The 19,127-nt window shown below is 41.8% G+C and overlaps 1 protein-coding gene across 1 annotated transcript; it reads right to left on the bottom strand.

Annotated features, from left to right (window-relative positions):
* Positions 1-14,193: 14,193 nt before the first annotated feature.
* LOC150038126 (uncharacterized) lies at positions 14,194-15,261 on the bottom strand. Its single transcript, XM_090311148.1, has one exon. The coding sequence runs from the start codon at positions 15,259-15,261 to the stop codon at positions 14,194-14,196; it is 1,068 nt and encodes a 355-aa protein (XP_090167274.1).
* Between the last annotated feature and the right edge of the window lie 3,866 nt (positions 15,262-19,127).

Raw genomic sequence — 19,127 nt, 5'->3', positions numbered from 1 at the left:
CTTTTTCTTCTCTCCTCTTCTTCTACTATGCGTTGAAAGAATAGTGGGTCACTTGTTGACCCTTGCGGTGCATTCTCCTTGTGACGCCGCATAAGAGGGTTGATGTCAGGATCTTCTCTATCTTCAGTCACAACCATTATGATATGCAGTGATGAAACTTGTAGTTGCGCTGATGCTTTGGCTTACATTGACATTCCCTTTTCCACCCTTGCGATGGTTGATTCTCCGTCAAAATTTGGGCTTTTCGCCCTCTTCCTTTTCTACTCCTTCTTCAAGCGCTTCTCTTCTCGCCTGCATTGTTTCTTTTCACTCTCCTCCTTTTTTCTCTTCTCCTTCTTCAACTGGGTAGCTTCATCTCCTCTCAATTTTTTTTCTTTACTTCTTCTCTTCTTCTTCCCTTCAACCATCCATGGCAGCTTCTTTGCCCCTATAACCTCCAAAATGGCCCTGATGGGTCCCTCATTGGAGTCTGTTGGAATAGTCTCCTTAGGATCCATAGTGGCCAGGGCCATTGTCCACGAAGCTTCCACCATTTCCTCCTCTGAAGGTAGGGGCTGGTTTACAACTCTAGCTTCCGGTAGCCCCCCCCTCTTTCCATATTACTCAAAATTCTGCCAAATACCTCTTTTCGTCCCTTCGCCTCAGTTCGCTTTCTGTCCACGGTACTGGGAGTGCCACCTTAGTTCTGGTGGCATGGGCACTCTCCATGCTTAGCCCCTCTCGGATGGTGAGTGGTTTTGCTACAAAGGTCTTTTGCCAAGGTTTTCCAGCGATTCTTAGGGAAGACTTGGGCTGGGCAGTGAGGCAGTGCTAGCAATGAGGAATGCCGCCTCCCATGTGGTGACGAGTGCTTGGGAAGGGGATGATGGTAGGGAAGATGAGTGTGAAGATTGTCCGACCATTTGCTTGGCAGAGTGAAAGATTTAAGAAATTTTTTTGTCTGAGGAAGGAAATCGGCAGGGGAATGAGTATGTAGAGAATTGCTTAGGGTTTCTTTTGCGACGAATGCAAATGAGCTCCTCAGTTGAAAGGGGTGAGATTTATAGGTTGGGCCTTGATAGGCCCAACGAAATCTCTACGTGGCAGGCTTCGATATTCTCAAAAAGCCTGCTGTCGTGCTCCTCCCATTATGATTTAAATGAAAGGACGTCCTTTCATCTGCTAAGTCATAATTTCCTTGGAAGCTGAAACGATTCAACTCCTCTCTCGCAAAAATTTTATCATTTTATTTTATTTTTTCTTTAATCAGACGGGCGCAATATTAATTATTAACGCAATGCATCCGTTACCGCAAATGCATATTTGCGGAGGACGGGCACAACGTATGCATTAGCACAACACACCCCTTAACACAATGTATTTCTGGAGGACGGGCACATGGTATTTCTACCAGCGCAACACTACCTTCGACATAGTGCGTTTCTACTGAGGATGGGCACAGTGTAGATACGCGCGCAACACACCCCTCAACGCAATGCATTTGTGGAAGACGGGCGAAAAGTGTATCTTATTAGCGCAAGATACACCCATCATCGCAATGCATACCGAACGTTATAAAAGTTTATTTTATTTTTTTTTTAATTTCATCAACATCACAACGCTTATCCCCAAAACCAAGTTGATAAGACGTTGTGGTGTTCATTTTCTTTTTAATATTCATTCACAGAAATTAAGTTCAATGCAAACTAAGGCTAAAATGGAAATACATTCTACTAGGCATAAAATTAAACTAACGCAAGCTGGAATTGAAATACAAGTAAATTCAAGTAAGCAGTAAAGACTAATTTAAGAAAGCGATAAACTTAATTGAATAACGCAATAACAAAGCAATAAACTAATGTACGAAAGCAGTAAAGAAAGTATTAAAGAAAGCGATAAAGATAGATGTAGGGATGCTGATTGAAAGAGGTTCTTCAAGGTTATCACAATAGCATCCCTGCAAGCGGTCAATCCTGCTTGCTTAAGTCGATGGTCTCCATGCATCATTCCACATTGCCCCCATAGTAGGGCTTAATTCTTTGACCATTTACTTTGATTGCGCTATTTCCATCCTCGGTGGTTAGCTCCACTATGCCATGGGGAAAGATAGTCTTGATGCGGAATGGCCCAGACCAGCGTGACTTCAACATTCCTAGAAACAATCGCAAATGTGCATTAAATAAAAGGTACCTGTTGACCCACGAAGAATGTCCTCTTGCTTATGCGGTCGTCATGCCACTTCTTGATTCACTCTTTATAAAGCTTGGCATTTTCATAGGCATTCATTCCCCACTCGACTAGCTCGTTCAGCTGCAACTTTTGGACTTCTGCCGCACTTGACAGATCAAAATTCAGCTTTTTACTCACCCATATTGCTTTGTGTTCCAACTCTAGAGGCAGATGGCAAGCTTTTTCGAAGACTAGGGCATATGGCGGACATACCGATTGAAGTTTTGAAGGCAGTCTTGTATTCCCATAGTGCTTCGTCAAGCTTGGGTGACCAATCTTTCCTGGAGGTACTGACTACCTTCTCCAAGATGGTCTTGATTTCTCTGTTGGAGATTTCTGCCTGCCCATTAGTTTGTGGGTGATATGCAGTTGCAACTCTCTGGCTGACATTAAATTTGATCAACATGTTGGTGATGATGCGGTTGATGAAATGTGTGCCTTCATCGCTAATTAAGGCACGAGTCGTTCCATATCGCGTGAAAATATTTTTCTTGAGAAATTTCGCTACCGTGGCCGCATCATTTTTAGCGCATGCGATGGCCTCAACCCATTTTGAAACATAATCAACCGTAACCAAAATATATTGATGACCCTCTGCAGGCGAAAATGGACCATGAAGTTGATTCCCCATACATCAAACAATTCAATTTCTAAGATCGAAGTCAAAATCATTTCATCCTGTCTGGACATGTTCCCTGTTCCCTGGCATCTATCGCATTGCACAACATGGGCATGGGCATCCTTGAATACCGTTGGCCGAAAGTCGCCACTCTGTAGGACTTTTGCGGTGGTCCGCTGCTCCCCAAAATGTCCTCCATAAAGGGACTCATGACAAAGTTCTAAAATGTGCTTGGTCTCGTGCTCAGGAACACATCGACACAGAATATGATCAGGTCCGAGTCGATACAAGAATGGGTCATCCCAAAAATAAAACTTGACTTCGTACCTCAACTTCTTCTTCTGTTGGTATGAATAGTCTTCTGGTACTTGGCCATAAACTATGAAGTTCACAATATCCACTTGCCATGGGACATTAATGCATACCGTCATAAGTTGCTCGTCAGGGAATCTCTCTTCAATTTTTTTCTCTTTCTTCTGAACCTCACAATTTTCTAATCGTGACAAATGATATGCGACTTGGTTCTCAGTGCCCTTCTGATCTTTGATCTCTAGGTCAAATTCTTACAGGATTAATACCCATCTTATCATATTGGTTTTGCATCCTTTTTCGTCATGAGGTATTTGATCGCAGAATGATCAATATACACCACTACATTTGATCCAATTAGGTACTGTCGAAATTTCTCCAGGGCAAACACCATTGCGAGCATTTTTTTTCTCTGTGGTTGTATAATTTTCTTGTGAATCATTCAGCGTCTAGCTGGCATAATAGATAAGATGCAAAACCTCGTCTTTGCATTGACTCAAGACTGTGCCCACTGCATATCCACTGGCGTCACACATCAACGCAAACGGTTGTGTCCAATCGGGCACAACCAGAATAGGTGCGATGATGAGCGCATTTTTCAGCGTGTCAAACGCTTCCGCGCATGCGTCATTAAAATCATATTCACCGTCAATCTCGAGGAGCGCACTTAGGGGTCTTGCGATCTAAGAAAAGTTGCGGATGAATCTTCGATAGAACCCCGCATGTCCCAGAAAACTCCTAAGTGTTGTCACATTGACTGGTGGTGGTAACTTAGATATTATGTCAATTTTTGCTTGATCAACTTCCAACCCTGCCTTTGATATCTTGTGACCTAGCACTATTCCTTCTTCTACCATAAAATGGCATTTCTCCCAGTTCAGAACCAAATTTGTTTCAACGCATCTCTTCAAAAGTTTTTCCAAATTTGATAAACAAGAGTCATAGGTGTTGCCAAAAATCGAAAAGTCATCCATTAAAACCTCGACTGACTCCTCTAGAAAATCTGAAAATATGGCCATCATACACCTTTGGAAGGTGCCTGGTGCGTTACAGAGTCCATATGGCATGCGACAGAATGTAAATGTGCCAAAGGGGCACTTGAAAGTTGTTTTGTTCTGATCTTCCGGCGCCATCGCGATTATGTTATACCCTGAATAGCCGTCAAGAAAGCAAAAGAATTTATTCCCCACAAGCTTAACTAGCATTTGATCAATAAACGGGAGTGGAAAATGGTCCTTCTTTGTGGCCAAGTTTAACTTGCGGTATCCATGCATATTCTCCACCCCGTGGTTATTCTGGTAGGAATTAATTCATTTTTGTTGTTGGTGACGACTGTCATGTTCCCTTTCTTTGGAACGCATTGCACTGGGCTTACCCACGGTTCAGACGAAGCTGTCTCTCTACTGATCCTGTTTTTCCCTCTTCAAGATGGATCTTGTGCATGCAATACGAGGGACTGATCCCTCGAATGTCTGCTAAGGTCCATCCCAAGGCTTTTTCATATTTCTTAAGGATCTGAATAAGTGCTTCCTTCTTTTCTTTGCTCAGTGAGGCAGAGATTATAACTTGTAGAGTGTTATTGCCTCCTAAATAAACATATTTGAGGTGCACTGGTAACACCTTCAACTCCAACATGGGTGGTTCTTCCAAGGATGGCTTAGTTTACTGCGTTGCTCGTTCAAATAACTTTATTGTTTCAAAATCTAGTTCAGTTTGTATTGCGGCGCAATTCTCGTCCAGCATTGCGCCAATCTCAAAGTCTTCTTCCTCTGATAGTTCTCGAAACTCGTGCCAATGTTTTCATGCAGTTCTCCAACATACTGGCAGTTTTCCAAATAATCACCTGGGTATTTCAACACATTGAGAACATTGAACTTTACTTGCTGATTATTGACTCTTATTACGTTATCATTTCTGTACGTCAATCAGTGCTCGCCCTGTTGCGAGAAATGGGCGACCCAAGATGATCGGTACCTCAATGTCAGCTTCATAATCCAATATAATAAAGTCAGCAGGAAAGATGAATTGATTCACTTGCACAAGTACGTCTTCTATCTTGCCCTCTAGATGCATTATTGATGTGTTAGCCAACTGTAATGTAACTGTGGTGGGTCTTGCGTTGCCGATGTTTAACTTCTTGAAGATTGACAAGAGCATCAGGTTTATATTTGCCCCTAAGTCACACAACACATTTCCGACTTCTTTACCCCCTATTGAGCATGGCAATGTGAAACTCCCTGGATCTTTCATTTTCTTGGGGATGTTATTCTAGAAGAGTGCACAACATTCATACGTTAGTGCGACAATTTCATTTTCCCCGATCTTCCTCTTGATGGCGATTATGTCCTTGAGGAATTTCACATAGCTCGACATTTGTTCCAGTGCTTCTACTAAGGGGATATTGATATGTAGCTATCGGAGAACATCCAGGAACCTCTTGAATTGTTTACTATCATCTTTCATTTTTAGCCTAGACGGGAAAGTTGGAGGATCCCACCGTACTTTCTGATCATTTGACTATTCATTAAGGTCCCCTACTTACTGTGTTTTTTAGGCTGGAGTTTGCGGTGACTTCGATTATGTCTTGTTGAGATTCATTCCTTGTAGAGGTAGTTGCTTCTGAACTGGTAGATCTGTTTTTTGTGATTGAGTGGTCATTATTGGTCATTGAATCTTTTGGCTATTTTACTGATTCCGGTACTGGTGGCATGGGGACCGTCTTCTTACCACTTCTCAATGTCACTACTTGACATTGTTCTTTTCCACTTGGTGCAGGTGCTTCCGAGCTGCTGGGCAGCGTACCAGGCGCTCTATTCTTAAGCTCATTCACAAGTTGTGCAACCTACACCTCCAAATTTCTAATGGAGGAAGCTTGCGATTGCATGATTGCCTCGTTCTTCTCAATATAGTTTCAGTAGTGTTTCCAAAGATGAGGTACTAGAAGAGGTGTTAGATGAGGACGGTTGGTCGTATGGCTGTCTACTCTGAAAATTACCTTGGCTTTGATTCTGAAAATGGAAAACCGGAGGGTTACCTCGATTCTCGGGATGACTATTCTAATGATTAATTTGGCCCCCCTGGTTGTGATTCCCTCCCCAATTGAAGTTGGGGTGATTCCGCCAACCAGGTTTGTAGGTATTGTTGAACAGGTCATTGTGAATAGAGTATACGAATTGTGGATTTAACGAGCAGACTTCCACCGAGTGCCCCTCTCCGCATTGGATGCAACTTACTGCTGCCACTTGCATCAGTGCATTGGCTTGTGCTGCACTTTGAGAGAAATGTCCTTGATTAACAGCCATAGTTTGGATAAGCGAGGTTACTGTAGCCATCTGGGCGGCCAGGGTGGTCATTGTATCAGCTGGTACAATGGTACTTTCTGCTCTTCTTCATTTCGGGCCTCTTCCCCCATACCTGTGATCCATCCAATCATTTGTATTTCAAGAAAGGCAATCTAAGATAATCTTCGCTTCCGTATAGGTCTTGTCCATGAACCCTCCTACTACGGAGGCGTCAGCAACTGCTTGTGTTGATCAATCCAAGCCATTATAAAAGTTTCTATCAGAATGCAATCGGAAATCCCGATGTGCGGACAGTTCTTCACTAACCGTTTGAATCGCACCCAGGCGGTGCTCAAAGTTTCATTTTCCATCTATTCAAAATTTAACACGTCCTCTATCTTCTTGCATTGACGGTTGGCTGGAAAAATTTCTTCATAAACCTCTCAACCAACTGGTCCCATGAATTGATTTCATTTGGCTCTAGTGAATGAGCCCACCTCTTTGCTTCATCCCGCAGTGTATACGGGAAGAGGTATAGCCAAATTCCTTCAGGCGTCACACCAGGTATGGAGAATGTGTTGGACATTTCTACGAAGTTATTCAAGTAAGCATGCAGATCTTCTCCTTGTAGACCTCCGAATTGTCCCACATTTTGGATCATTTGTCGCTTGATCGGCTTTATCTCAAATCGTGCATTCTCCTCAACCGTGGTTCTTGAAATTCTAGGTGAGAAGTCATACAAATTGGGCACCGCATAGTTCCTATTGGGATATTGTGGTCAGCTGCTAGGAAAATTGGATCTTGCGTTGGCCGATTAACCCCTTGATTCCCCTCAGGCCTATCGTTGTTATTCATGTTTCCCCTTCGCTGAATATGGTTCTGGTGTGCTCGTGCGCGAAAAGTATGCTCGATCTTTGGGTCGGCTTCGAATTCTGGATCAGTCCCAGTACTTATAAACCATCAGCCTACTCTCTGTGATAAACAGACAGTACAACAGAGATCTATTGCAAAATACCACAAAAATATTCAACACTAACTGTTACCAATCACCGGCAACGACGCCAAAAACTTGTAATAATAAAATGATGTTATTGAATATAGCTTATGTTGCACTACTGAATCATTCAAGTTCTTGTCCTTGGCAACGGCGCCAAAAACTTGATAGACAAAATTTGTATTTATCTTTATCTATTATAAAAATGAATGAAATTGATGATGCTCTATGCACTCAAGTTGTTTTGCGATAAAGATATTTTTGCGATACTACGTTCTAAATGTATGTATTATTGATGATAAGCTTCGTAGTATGCGATGATGTAGTGCGTGTCACAAGTTTTCTTGCATTGGAACCAAGTATAATTCCGACGCAAGTTTCTCAGATTGACCTGAGGTCGAACACGAGGATTGTTGTTGTTAATGCAATACTAATGTGGTAAATGCGACCAGTTTAACATAAAGAATAAGAATTGGTTTGTGCAGAAATGTAAAATTGGGTTGTAAATAAAAGGCATTAATGTAAAATACACCTAATCTCTGGGTCAGCTTAGAATTTCTGGATCAATTCCAGTACTCATAAACCATCAAACTGTTCTTTTCGATAAACAGCCAGTACAAAGAGATCGGTCCTGCAAAATACCACAAAAGTATTCAACATTAACCGTTACCAATCCCCGACAACGGCGCCATAAACTTGTAACTTGGATTTGTGTATGTTCTTTTTATTATGCATGCACTATGATGATGAAAATGATTCAAGTCAATGTTGCCAAAAACTTGATGACATAATTTTAATGCTTTTTATCTTTATCTAACTCTAACGCATGCCTTGTGAATGAAATGAATGATGTGCTAATATGCACTCAAGTTCATTGCGATAAAGACATTTTTATCGGATACTACGTTAAGTATATGCGTTGTTAATGAAATGCTCGTAGTATGCGATGGAGTAGTGCGTGTCACACGTTTCCTTGCGCTGAAACCAAGTATAATTTCAACGCAAGTTTCTCAGAATAATCCGAGGTCGAACATAGGGATTTTTTTCGTTAATGCGATACTATTGTCATACATGCGACCGGTTTTTATCAATGAATTAAGAATGTTTGTTTATACAAGAATATAAATTGCAGTGAAATAAAACTGCGTTGATAAAATAAACCTAAGCTAATATGATACATGATACATGATACTGAGGTCGAGAACTTACTGTGAAGTTGTACAAAGAATCGGTGTATGTGATGGCAAGGCTTTATGAATGGAGCAGAAAGAGAAAGAGTAAATAGTAAAACATCGCAAGTTTGTCAATTGCGTTAAAGATGCAACTAAGGTTCTGTTTTCCCTTGACGTACACCTCTTGGTGATCCGCCGCATTTCCATATCTCTATGGTGAAACAGGGATGAATATGATGAACGCAAGGTTGTTTCCATTTGTTGAAATACTTCTCACTTTAGTTAACGCATTCTCCAACCCTCTCTCGATAGGCGGAATAACATCTTCACTTCTGCTCTCAAAGGTGAAGATGCTGTCGAGCATGCTTTAGCTAAACCTAATTATTTCCTTAACACAAATTAACTCACTCACTTAATTCTTGCTATTTACCCAAGGGATTAAGAAAACATCATGGAGAAAATGGATTATGGATGTACGAAAATAGACAGAGAGATGACAATGGCAATTAACATAACATTTAATGCTAAGATTAAGCGTTCGATACATGGTGTGAATGAAAGATTAGAGAAGATGAATACAAAAGATGAAATAGAGATTAGAAACAAATATGGAAAGAGTGTCAACGTCTTGACATAGATCCCGAGCGGAGATTATGCTTGCCGGCATGTGGTAGTGGTGGAGAGGAAAGCTTCCCTCTCAGGCTTGCTTTCCTGGTAGAAGTGACCTTCGCACAGAGCTTCAGCCACGGGGATTGGAAGGATTATCTAATCGGAGACTCACGTCTCGGCCTTGTCTCGTGATTATCTCGGATCTACTCTACAAGTTGCTTCAGACTAGCCTCTCTCTTAGAATCAGTATATGTACATCTCTATGTAATCGTGTATCCTATATCATGTATCATATTAGCTTAGGTTTATTTTATCAACACAATTTTATTTCACCACAATTTTAGCTTATGCTTGCTTAGGATCTATTCGCAAATGCATTGCTCTTCATATCTTCGATTGATCTTCGCATGCGGTGTTGTTTTTGAATATCACATGCGGTTGAAGTTGCGTTGATCGATAAGCTCAAGATCGATTGTCACATGCCCCATCATTGCGTTGATCATCTTTTCGTTCTTGATTGATGGGCGTAATGCAACGTAGATGCATTGTTTATTTTATCTTTGAGCCATGAACACATGCGATGACTGATTTCCTGCAAAACAGAATTGAAACATTCCATTCTACAATCGCAATGGTGTTAGTGGGTGTATTGACGACATTTTATAATTTTCGCATTTCTTAGCAAATTTATATACCATCGACGCAACTTTTCTTTCTTTTAGCACCAATATCTAAATACAACAGTATAAATAACTTGTATTTCTACAAGTTATCATATCCCCAAATTTAGATTTATGATTGTCCTCAAGCATATCTTCAACTAAGGTAATATTGTTCAATTTTTATCATAACTTTGCGTCAATTGGTTCCTCCGAATGCTCCACCTAGACAACATTACTCGACAACGCAATTTTCTTCTATCCTTGATAATTCATAAACATGCCCTACTTTATTCTTTTATACAACAAGTATCTACTCAAAAATTCCCTTATTGTTTTGAGAAGAATGTTTACCTCTTCTTGCAAAAACAACTTGGTACGACTTGAATGCGGTGGTCTGATTTGCGTTGTTTTAGTAGAGACTATTGATCATGATTACACCCTTCTTTTTGGCTTGTTCTCACGGATGTCATGCGAACATCCAACTACGGTTGTGTGCCAATCTCAACTTTAACTCTTGATTTTAAGCTAAGTTTTACTTTTGCTGGTCAGAGGAGTTGTCTCTTATATTCTTATTTTTCTCTCTCATTTTTTTTTCTTTTCATATTGCGTCATTCTTGGAAACCCACCTTCGTTTTGGCTTGCTCCAACGGCTGTCATGCGAACATCCAACTACGAGCAGGTTCTTTTCATGTCTTAACTCTTATCAGGTTGAGATTTTTTTTCCTTTACGCTGACATTGGAGTTTGTATGATTTTTTTTTATATTGTTCATTTTTTTTTTTTACAATAGCGAACGCATTTTCTAAGGATAAGCGCATTCATTTGATCGCATCTGCTAAGACCTTCCACACCACTAAATTTAGAGATGTACAAGGTCCTCATTGCGTTGTTTTTGACAGAATAGACAAAACACTTAGTCAAAATTTTGAAAAGAAGGTTTGAGTAGAGTCTTGAAGTATAAAAGGTAAAGCAGTGCTATTGCTACAAATTATCTAAGTGTTAGTCAGAAAATACAAAGTGTGTGAAATGTTGCTAAGGGTATGCATATAACTCATCATTGCAACACAATTAATAACGCAAAATAGAAGATAAAGAACATCACAATTATTGACAAAGGATGATAAGAGAAGAGGCTAATGCATACAGAAAGAATGGCTACTCAGTTGTATTAAAACTAACTAAGTATACAAAGAATTACAAATAACGCAATACAAAATTTGAGCTTGTACAAAGAATCAAGAAATAGCTTCTATACATAAAAATAATGAATTAAATTTAATCTTTGTATGTTATTCAGATAGGTGCGAGATTAAAGATTAACACAATGGCTCCATTAACGCAAATGCATATTTGCAGAGGACGGGCAACAACGCATGTATCAGTGCAACACACCCCTCAACACAATGCATTTCTGGAGGACGGGCACACAGTATTTCTACTGGTGCAACACTACCTCAACATAGTGCATTTTCGCTAAGGACAGGCGAAAAATGCATACGTGTGCAACACACCCCTCAGCATAATGCATTTGTGTAAGATGGACGAAAAATGTAACTTATCAGTACATGATGCACCCATCATTGCAATGCATACCAATTTCTTTTTTCTTTTTAATTCATCAACAACACAAGTCGACAAGACTTTGCGATGTTCATTTTCTTTTTATTCAGTCATTCACAAAGCTTTAAAAACCACGCAACTAGGAACTTAAACAAAGCATATAAATAACATAATTGAATTAAACTGAAGGTAAACTCATAAAGCAGTAAAGGCTATTCTACTAAATAGTAACTAAAGCAATGCAGAAAACCATAAAGGAAAGCTTTAAAGAAAGTGATTAAACATAGCTATAGGGATGTTGATTGAAACAAGGTTTTCAAAGTTACCGCAATAGCATCCCCGCAAACGGTCAATCCTGCTTGCCTAAGTCGATGGTCTCCATGCGTCGTTCCACATCGCCACCGTAGTAAGGCTTAATTCATTGACCATTGACTTTAAATGTGTTGCTTTCATCTTCAGTTGTCAGTACCACTGCGCCGTGGGGAAAGATAGTCTTGATGCGGAATGGCCCAGACCAGCATGACTTCAACTTCCCTGGAAACAATCGCAAACGCGCATTAAACAGAAGTACCTGTTGACCCTCGAAGAATGTCCCATTGCTTATTCGGTCATCATGACACTTCTTGGTTCTCTCCTTATAGAGCTTGGAATTTTCGTAAGCGTTCATTCGCCACTCGACCAGCTCGTTCAACTACAGCTTCCGAACTTTCCCCCCGTTTGCTAGATCAAAGTTCAGCTTTTTGCTTGTCCACATTGCCTTGTGTTCCAACTCGAGAGGTAGATGGCAACCTTTTCTGAAGACCACAACATATGGGGACATGCCAATTGGAGTTTTGAAGGCAGTCCTATATGCCCACAATGCTTCATCGAGCTTGGGTGACCAATCTTTCCTGGAGGTAGTGACTACCTTCTCCAAGATAGTCTTGATCTCTCTGTTAGAAATTTTTGTCTACTCATTGGTTTGTGGGTGATATGCGGTTGATGAAATATGAACCTTCATCGTTGATTAAGGCACAAAGAGTTCCATATTGGGTGAAGTTATTTTTCTTGAAAAACTTCGCTACTCATTGGCCCTCCAAAATATCCTCCATAAAGAGACTCATGACAAAGCTACAAAATGTGCTTTACCTCATGCTCAGAGACGCATCGACGGAGAATATGATCAGGTCCAAGTCGATACAAGAAGGGGTCATCCCATAAATAAAACTTGACTTCATGTCTTAGCTTCTTCTTCTGTTGGTATGTATAGTCTTCTGGTACTTGACCGCAAACTGTGAAGTTTACAATGTCCGCATACCATGGAAGATTAACGCATACCGACATCAGCAGCTCGTCAGGGAATCTTTCTTCAATATCTTTTTCATTCTTCTGAACCTCACAATTTTCTAACCTTGACAAATGATATGCGACTTGGTTCCTGGTTTTGATCCTTAATCTCTAGGTCAAATTCTTGCAGGAGTAACACTCACCTTATTAGTCTTGGTTTGCATCCTTTTTCGTCATAAGATATTTGATCGCGGAATGATTAGTATACACCACAACATTGGTTCCAATTAGATACTATCAAAATTTCCCCAGTGCAAATACCACTGTGAGCATTTCTTTTTTCGTGGTTGTATAATTTTCCTGCACATCATTCAACATCTTGCTAGCATAATAGATAGGATGCAAAACCTTATCCTTGTGCTGGCTCAAGACTACGCCCACTGCATATCCACTAGTATCACACATCAACGCAAATGGTTGCGTCCAATCCCGGCGCAATCAGAATAGGTGCAGTGATGAGTGCATTTTTCACTGTGTGAAATACTTCAGCGCATGCGTCATCAAAATCATATTCACAGTCAATCTCGAGGAGTGCACTTAGGGGCCTTGCGATCTGAGAAAATTTGCTGATAAATCTTCGATAAAACCCCGCATATCCCAGAAAATTCGCAAGCGTTTTCACATTGACTGGTGGTGGTAACTTGGAAACTGCGTCAATTTTTGCTTGATCAACTTCCAACCATTCCTTTAATATCTTGTGACCTAGCACGATTCCTTCTTTAACCATGAAATGGCATTTCTCCTAGTTTAGAACAAGATTAGTTTCAATGCATCTTTTCAAGACTTTTTCAAGATTTGATAAACAAGAGTAATACGTATTGCCAAAAACTGAAAAGTCATCCATAAATACCTCGATTAACTCCTCCAAGTAATCTGAAAATATTTCCATCATACATCGTTGGAAGGTAGGTGCATTACAGAGTCCAAACGGCATGTGACGGAATGTAAATGTGTCGAATGGTCACGTGAAAGTTGTTTTATCTTGATCTTTCAACGCAATTGCAATTTGGTTGTACCCTGAGTAGCCGTCAAGAAAATAAAAGAATTCATTCCCCATAAGTCGATCTAACATTTGATCAATAAACGGGAGTGGAAAGTGTCCTTCTTCGTGGCCAGATTTAATTTGCGGTAATCTATACAAATTTTCCACCCCGTAGTTGTCCTTGTAGGAATTAACTCATTATTACTGTTGGTGACGACTATCATTCCCCCTTTCTTTGGAACGCATTGCATTAGGCTTACGCAGCTGCTATCAGATATAGGGTAAATGACGCCCACATCAAGCCACTTCACTATCTCTTTCTTTACAACCTCCCTAATGGTAGGGTTCAATCGATGTTGCCTTTCTATAGACCATGTTTTTCCTTCATCCAAACGAATCTTGTGCATGCAATACGAGGAACTGATCCCTCGAATGTCTACCAAGGTCCATCCCAAAGCTTTGGCGTTGTTTTTCAGGATCTGGATAAGTGCATCCTCCTTCTCTTTGCCCAACGAGCAGATATAATAATCGGTAAAGTGCTATTGCTCCCTAAATACACATATTTGAGGTGCACTGACAACGACTTCAACTCTAACATGGGTGGTTCTTCTAAAGATGGCTTAGTACGTTGCATTGTTCGTTCAGATAACTTGAGTGTTTCAAAGCCTGACTCAGTTTGTATTGCGACGCAATTTTCCTCCCACATTGCGCCAATCCGAAAGTCCTCTTCCTTCAATTCTTCTTGATGCTCGTGCCAATGATCTTCCTGCAGTTCTTCAACATATTGACAATTTTCCATATCACTCGGGTACTTCAACACATTGAGAACGTTGTATTTAACTTGCTGATCGTCGACCCTTATGGTAAGCTCTCCTTTCTGCACATCGATCAGTGCTCGCCCTGTTCCAAGAAATGGGCGACCCAAGATGATAGGCACCTCGATGTCAGCTTCATAATCTAATATGATAAAGTCAGCAGGGAAGATAAACTTATCTACTTGCATAAGTACATTCTCTATTTTGCCCTCTGGATGAGTTATTGATCTATCGGCCAATTGTAATGTAACTGTGGTGGGTATTGCATTTCCGATATTTAACTTTTTGAAGATTGACAAGGGCATTAAGTTTATACTCTCCCCTAAATCACACAGCACATTCCCAACATCTTTTCCCCCTATTGAATAGGGAAATGTGAAACTCCCGGGATCTTTCATTTTGGTGGGGATATTATTCTGAAACAACACACTACATTCATATGTTAACGCAACAATTTCATTCTCCCCGATCTTCCTTTTGTTGGCAAGTATGTCCTTGAGGAATTTCACATAGCTCGGCATCTGTTCCAACGCTTCTATCAAGGGAATGTTAATATGTAATTGTCGGAGAACATCTAGGAACCTCTTGAATTGTTTGCTGTCATCTTTCTTTCTCAGCTTGGACGGAAAAGGTGAGGGATCTCGTCGTACTTCCTGTTCAATTGGTTGTTCATTAAGGTCCTTTGCTTGCTGTGTTTTAGGAGCTGTGTTCAATTGGTTGTTCATTAACATCCTGTGCAGTTATAAAATTAAATTCAACATTTTTGTTTTAATTGAGGACTTTTTGTCAATTCTGAAATTTAGTGTGTTTAAAGGAAAATTTTGGATTTTTATGTCGCATAAATAGGAATGATATTATGTGGTCGCCTTATTTGTGTGTGTGTCATTTTGTCATCGCATAAATAAGAATAGAGGCTTATGTGTAGGTCCTATAGACTTATCGCATATATCTCATGCGTTCTAGCCTTAGAAGCCGTGGCATTCACACCGAGAGGTGGTTTACTGTTGTATGCATGTTGTATGATTGCATAGCATGAACGCATCCTAGGAAGTGTTAGCCGAAACTTTTCTCAACCCGTTCACCGCATACTCGTCGCATCTTCCATTTTATCAACTCTTTTCAAACTCCACAGCATTTGTTTAATTTTCATTACTACAAACAAAAACCTTAACAACTATTGATTTATTTGGTTAATACAAAGTTTTCCTAAAAATTACCAACGCAACTTGTTTTCCCCAGTCCCTGAGTTTGACCCTTGACTTACCAGGAACTCAGTGGGGTTTACACTTAGATTCTACTGAGAAAACTTGAGTGCTCAATGTAATTTCATCATCGTATTTTCTCCATAATTTCACATCATAAAATAACGCATCAGTTGTGGAGGTGAAGAATCCTCAAAGAGTGTCTGCTCATGCTCTCATCTGTGATCACAAGGATCTGCCCTAAGGCAGAAGCTCAGATACCTTAAATTTGGGTAGAAGGCTCTATTTATAGGGCTTAAACACTGACAGCATTGGTGGTCCTGCTTTGAATCACTACCACTTCTGAAGCGGTAGGTGAAATGTCAACATCATCTTATATTTTTTATACTCCCAAGGTATGCGTTCATGCTTGTTTCTCCTAAAGTATCAACGCATTCCACTCACTTTGTGATCCTATCACGGTTATCACTCTATAATTGCGGCATTCCATGCACGAACTGGTCTTCATGAAGATCAACGCATGCGATCATCTTTGCGTTGGTCTGAGATCAACGCATGCGATCGATTGCTGTGATTGCTACAAAAGTAGATATTTTGATGTCGTATAACGCATGATATAGGGTTAACGAGGATTTTTAGTGGTTATCTATGAAGACTCTCTTTTCACACGAATTCTTAGTATTATCAACGCATATTATGCTTGTTAGCCCTCATAATTCTAAGTAAAAGGCAACACTAGCTTGTATTAAAGTGGCATAAACTACCTTTACGGCCTCTCCACAGCTCAAAAGGCATTTCATAAACACTCTTTAAGAGAACGTTGTTCAAAACGTAACATGCAGTCTCCACTGCAAATCCCGAAAATGATTCTGGAAGATGAGCATAACTGATCATAGACCGAACCATGTCCAACATGGTTCCATATGATAAAAAGCCCCAGGGCCAACTTTTTGCTTCCGAACCTTTTGGTAAGAAAATGAGCAAAAACGGACCCAGGGGTTAAGAACAATGAAAAACTGCTGAGGTGACTCGCCCTGCCACGAGGCCCAATTTTTGTGCACGAACCATCCATCACGAAAAAGCACGAAAACGAACCTAGGGGTTAAGAACTATGAAAAAAGGCGTGTGCCAAATGGTTTTGTGAACGGAGCTCGTTTGGTGCCCCAAACGGCCCCCAGGGCAACGTGGGGGTGTCGAAATGACTTGCTAGGGTGTCGCTAGGAACTACTAGGGTGTCGCCATGCGCTGCTGGGGTATCGCGGGGCTGCCACGGGGCCCAATTTTTGTGCGCGAACGTTCCGTACAAAAGAGCACAAAAACGGACCCAGGGGTTAAGAACTATGAAAAAAAGTCTGGTGCTACATGGTTTTAGGGACAGACCTCGTTTGGTGCCCCAAATGGTCCCCAGGGCCCTGGGGCCAACTTTTTGCTTCCGAACATTCCGGCAAGAAAATGCACGAAAAAAAACCCAGGGGTTAAGAACGATGAAAAACTGCTGAGGTATCGCACCCTGCCACGGAGCCCAATTTTTGTGCACGAACCATCCGTCACGAAAAAGCACCAGGGGTTAAGAACTATGAAAAAAAGGCGTGTGCCAGATGGTTTTGCGAATGGAGCTCGTTTGGTGCCCCCAATGGCCCCCGGGGCACCGTGGGGTTGTCGCAGGGGCTCGTTGGGGTGTCGCCAGGCACTGTTGGAGTGTCGCCAGGCACTGCTGGGGTGTCGGGGGCTACCATGGGGCCCCATTTTTGTGCGCGAACATTCCGAAAAGGGACCCAGGGGTTAAGAACTATGAAAAAAAACAAAAAGGGACCCAGGGGTTAAGAACTATGAAAAAAGGTCGGGTGCCAGACGGTTTTGGGGACAAACCTCGTTTGGTGCCTCAAATGGTCCCCAGGGCCCCGGGGCCCACTTTTTGCTCCCGAACCTTCTGGCATGAAAATGCGCAAAAACGAACCATGTGGTTAAGAATGATGAAAAAAAGCCATGTGCCAGATGGTTTTGGGAACGGAGCTCGTTTGGTGCCCTAAACGGCCCTTGAGGCCTCGCAGGTGTGTCGTGGGGCCTTGCTGGGGTGTCGCTAGGCACTGTTGGGGTGTCGCCATGCACTGCTGGGGTGTCGCAAGGCTACTACGGGGCCTAATTTTTGGGTGCGAATCTTCTATTATGAAAAAGCACGAAAACAGACCCAGGGGTTAAGAACTATGAAAAAAAGCTGTGTGCTAGATAGTTTTGCGAACAGAGCTCGTTTTGTGCCCTAAACGACCCCTGAGACCCCGTGAGGATGTCGCGGTGCCTTGCTGGGGTGTCACTAGGCACTGCTGAAGTGTCGTCATGCACTACTGTAGTGTCACGAGGCTGCCACGGGGCACAATTTTTGTACGCGAACCTTCCGTCATGAAAAACTGCGAAAATGGACCCAGGGGTGAAGAACTATGAAAGAAAAGCCGTGTGTCATACGGTTTTCGAGACAGACCTCTTTTGGTACCCCAAACGGCCCTCGGGGACCCGGGGTCCACTTTTTGCTCCCGAACCTTCCAACACGAAAATACATAAAAACGGACCCAGGGGTTAAGATCGATGAAAAAAGTCATGTGCCAGACAGTTTTGGGAACAGAACTCGTTTGGTGCCTTAAACGGTCCCCGGGTCCCCGCAGGTTGTGTCGTGAGGCCATTTTTTGTGCACAAACCTTTCAGAGCGAAAAAGTGCGAAAATGGACCCAGGGGATAAGAATGATGATAAATGGTCGTGTGCCAAACGGTTTTGCGAATGAAGCACGTTTGGTGCCCCAAACGACCCCCGGGGCTATGGGGCCCACTTTTTGCTCCCAAATCTTTGGGCCCGAAAATGTGCAAAAACGGAACCAGGTGTCAAGAACGATGAAAAAAAGACGTGTGCTAGACAATTTTGGGAACGGAGCACGTTTGGTGCCCCAAACGGCCTCTGGGGCCCTGTGGGCTGCTCCGGGAGGCTGTTTTTTGTGTGCAAACCTTTCAGAGAAAAAAATTGCGAAAACGGACTCAGAGGTTAAGAATGATGATAAAAAGTCGTGTGCCAGATGGTTTTGCAAATGGAGCTCGTTTGGTGCCCCAAACGGCCCCTGGGGCCATGGGGCCACTTTTTGCTCCCGAACCTTCCGGTACGAAAATGCACGAAAACGGACCAAGTGGTTAAAAACTTTGAAAAAAGGCATGTGCCAAATCGTTTTATGAACAGAGCTCGTTTGTTGCCCAAATGGCCCACGAGGCCTCATGGGGTTGTTGCGGTACCTTGTTGGGGTGTCGTTAGGCACTCTTGGGGTGTCACCATGCACTGATGGGGTGTCGCGGGGTTGCTGATGCTTTATTTCATAAGGTGGAATTATGGATGAAATGAGATGATGGAAATG

The sequence above is a fragment of the Benincasa hispida genome, chromosome 2 (genome assembly GCF_027475165.1).
Source record: "Benincasa hispida cultivar pf3 chromosome 2, pf3_genome.v1.1, whole genome shotgun sequence".
NCBI classification, from domain to species: Eukaryota; Viridiplantae; Streptophyta; class Magnoliopsida; order Cucurbitales; family Cucurbitaceae; genus Benincasa; species Benincasa hispida.
This window is presented reverse-complemented; position numbering and strand designations above follow the sequence as displayed.

Bases quoted from the DNA above. Each gene is read 5' to 3' on its own strand.
- LOC150038126 (XM_090311148.1), bottom strand. From the start codon at position 15,261: ATGAACAACCAATTGAACACAGCTCCTAAAACACAGCAAGCAAAGGAC.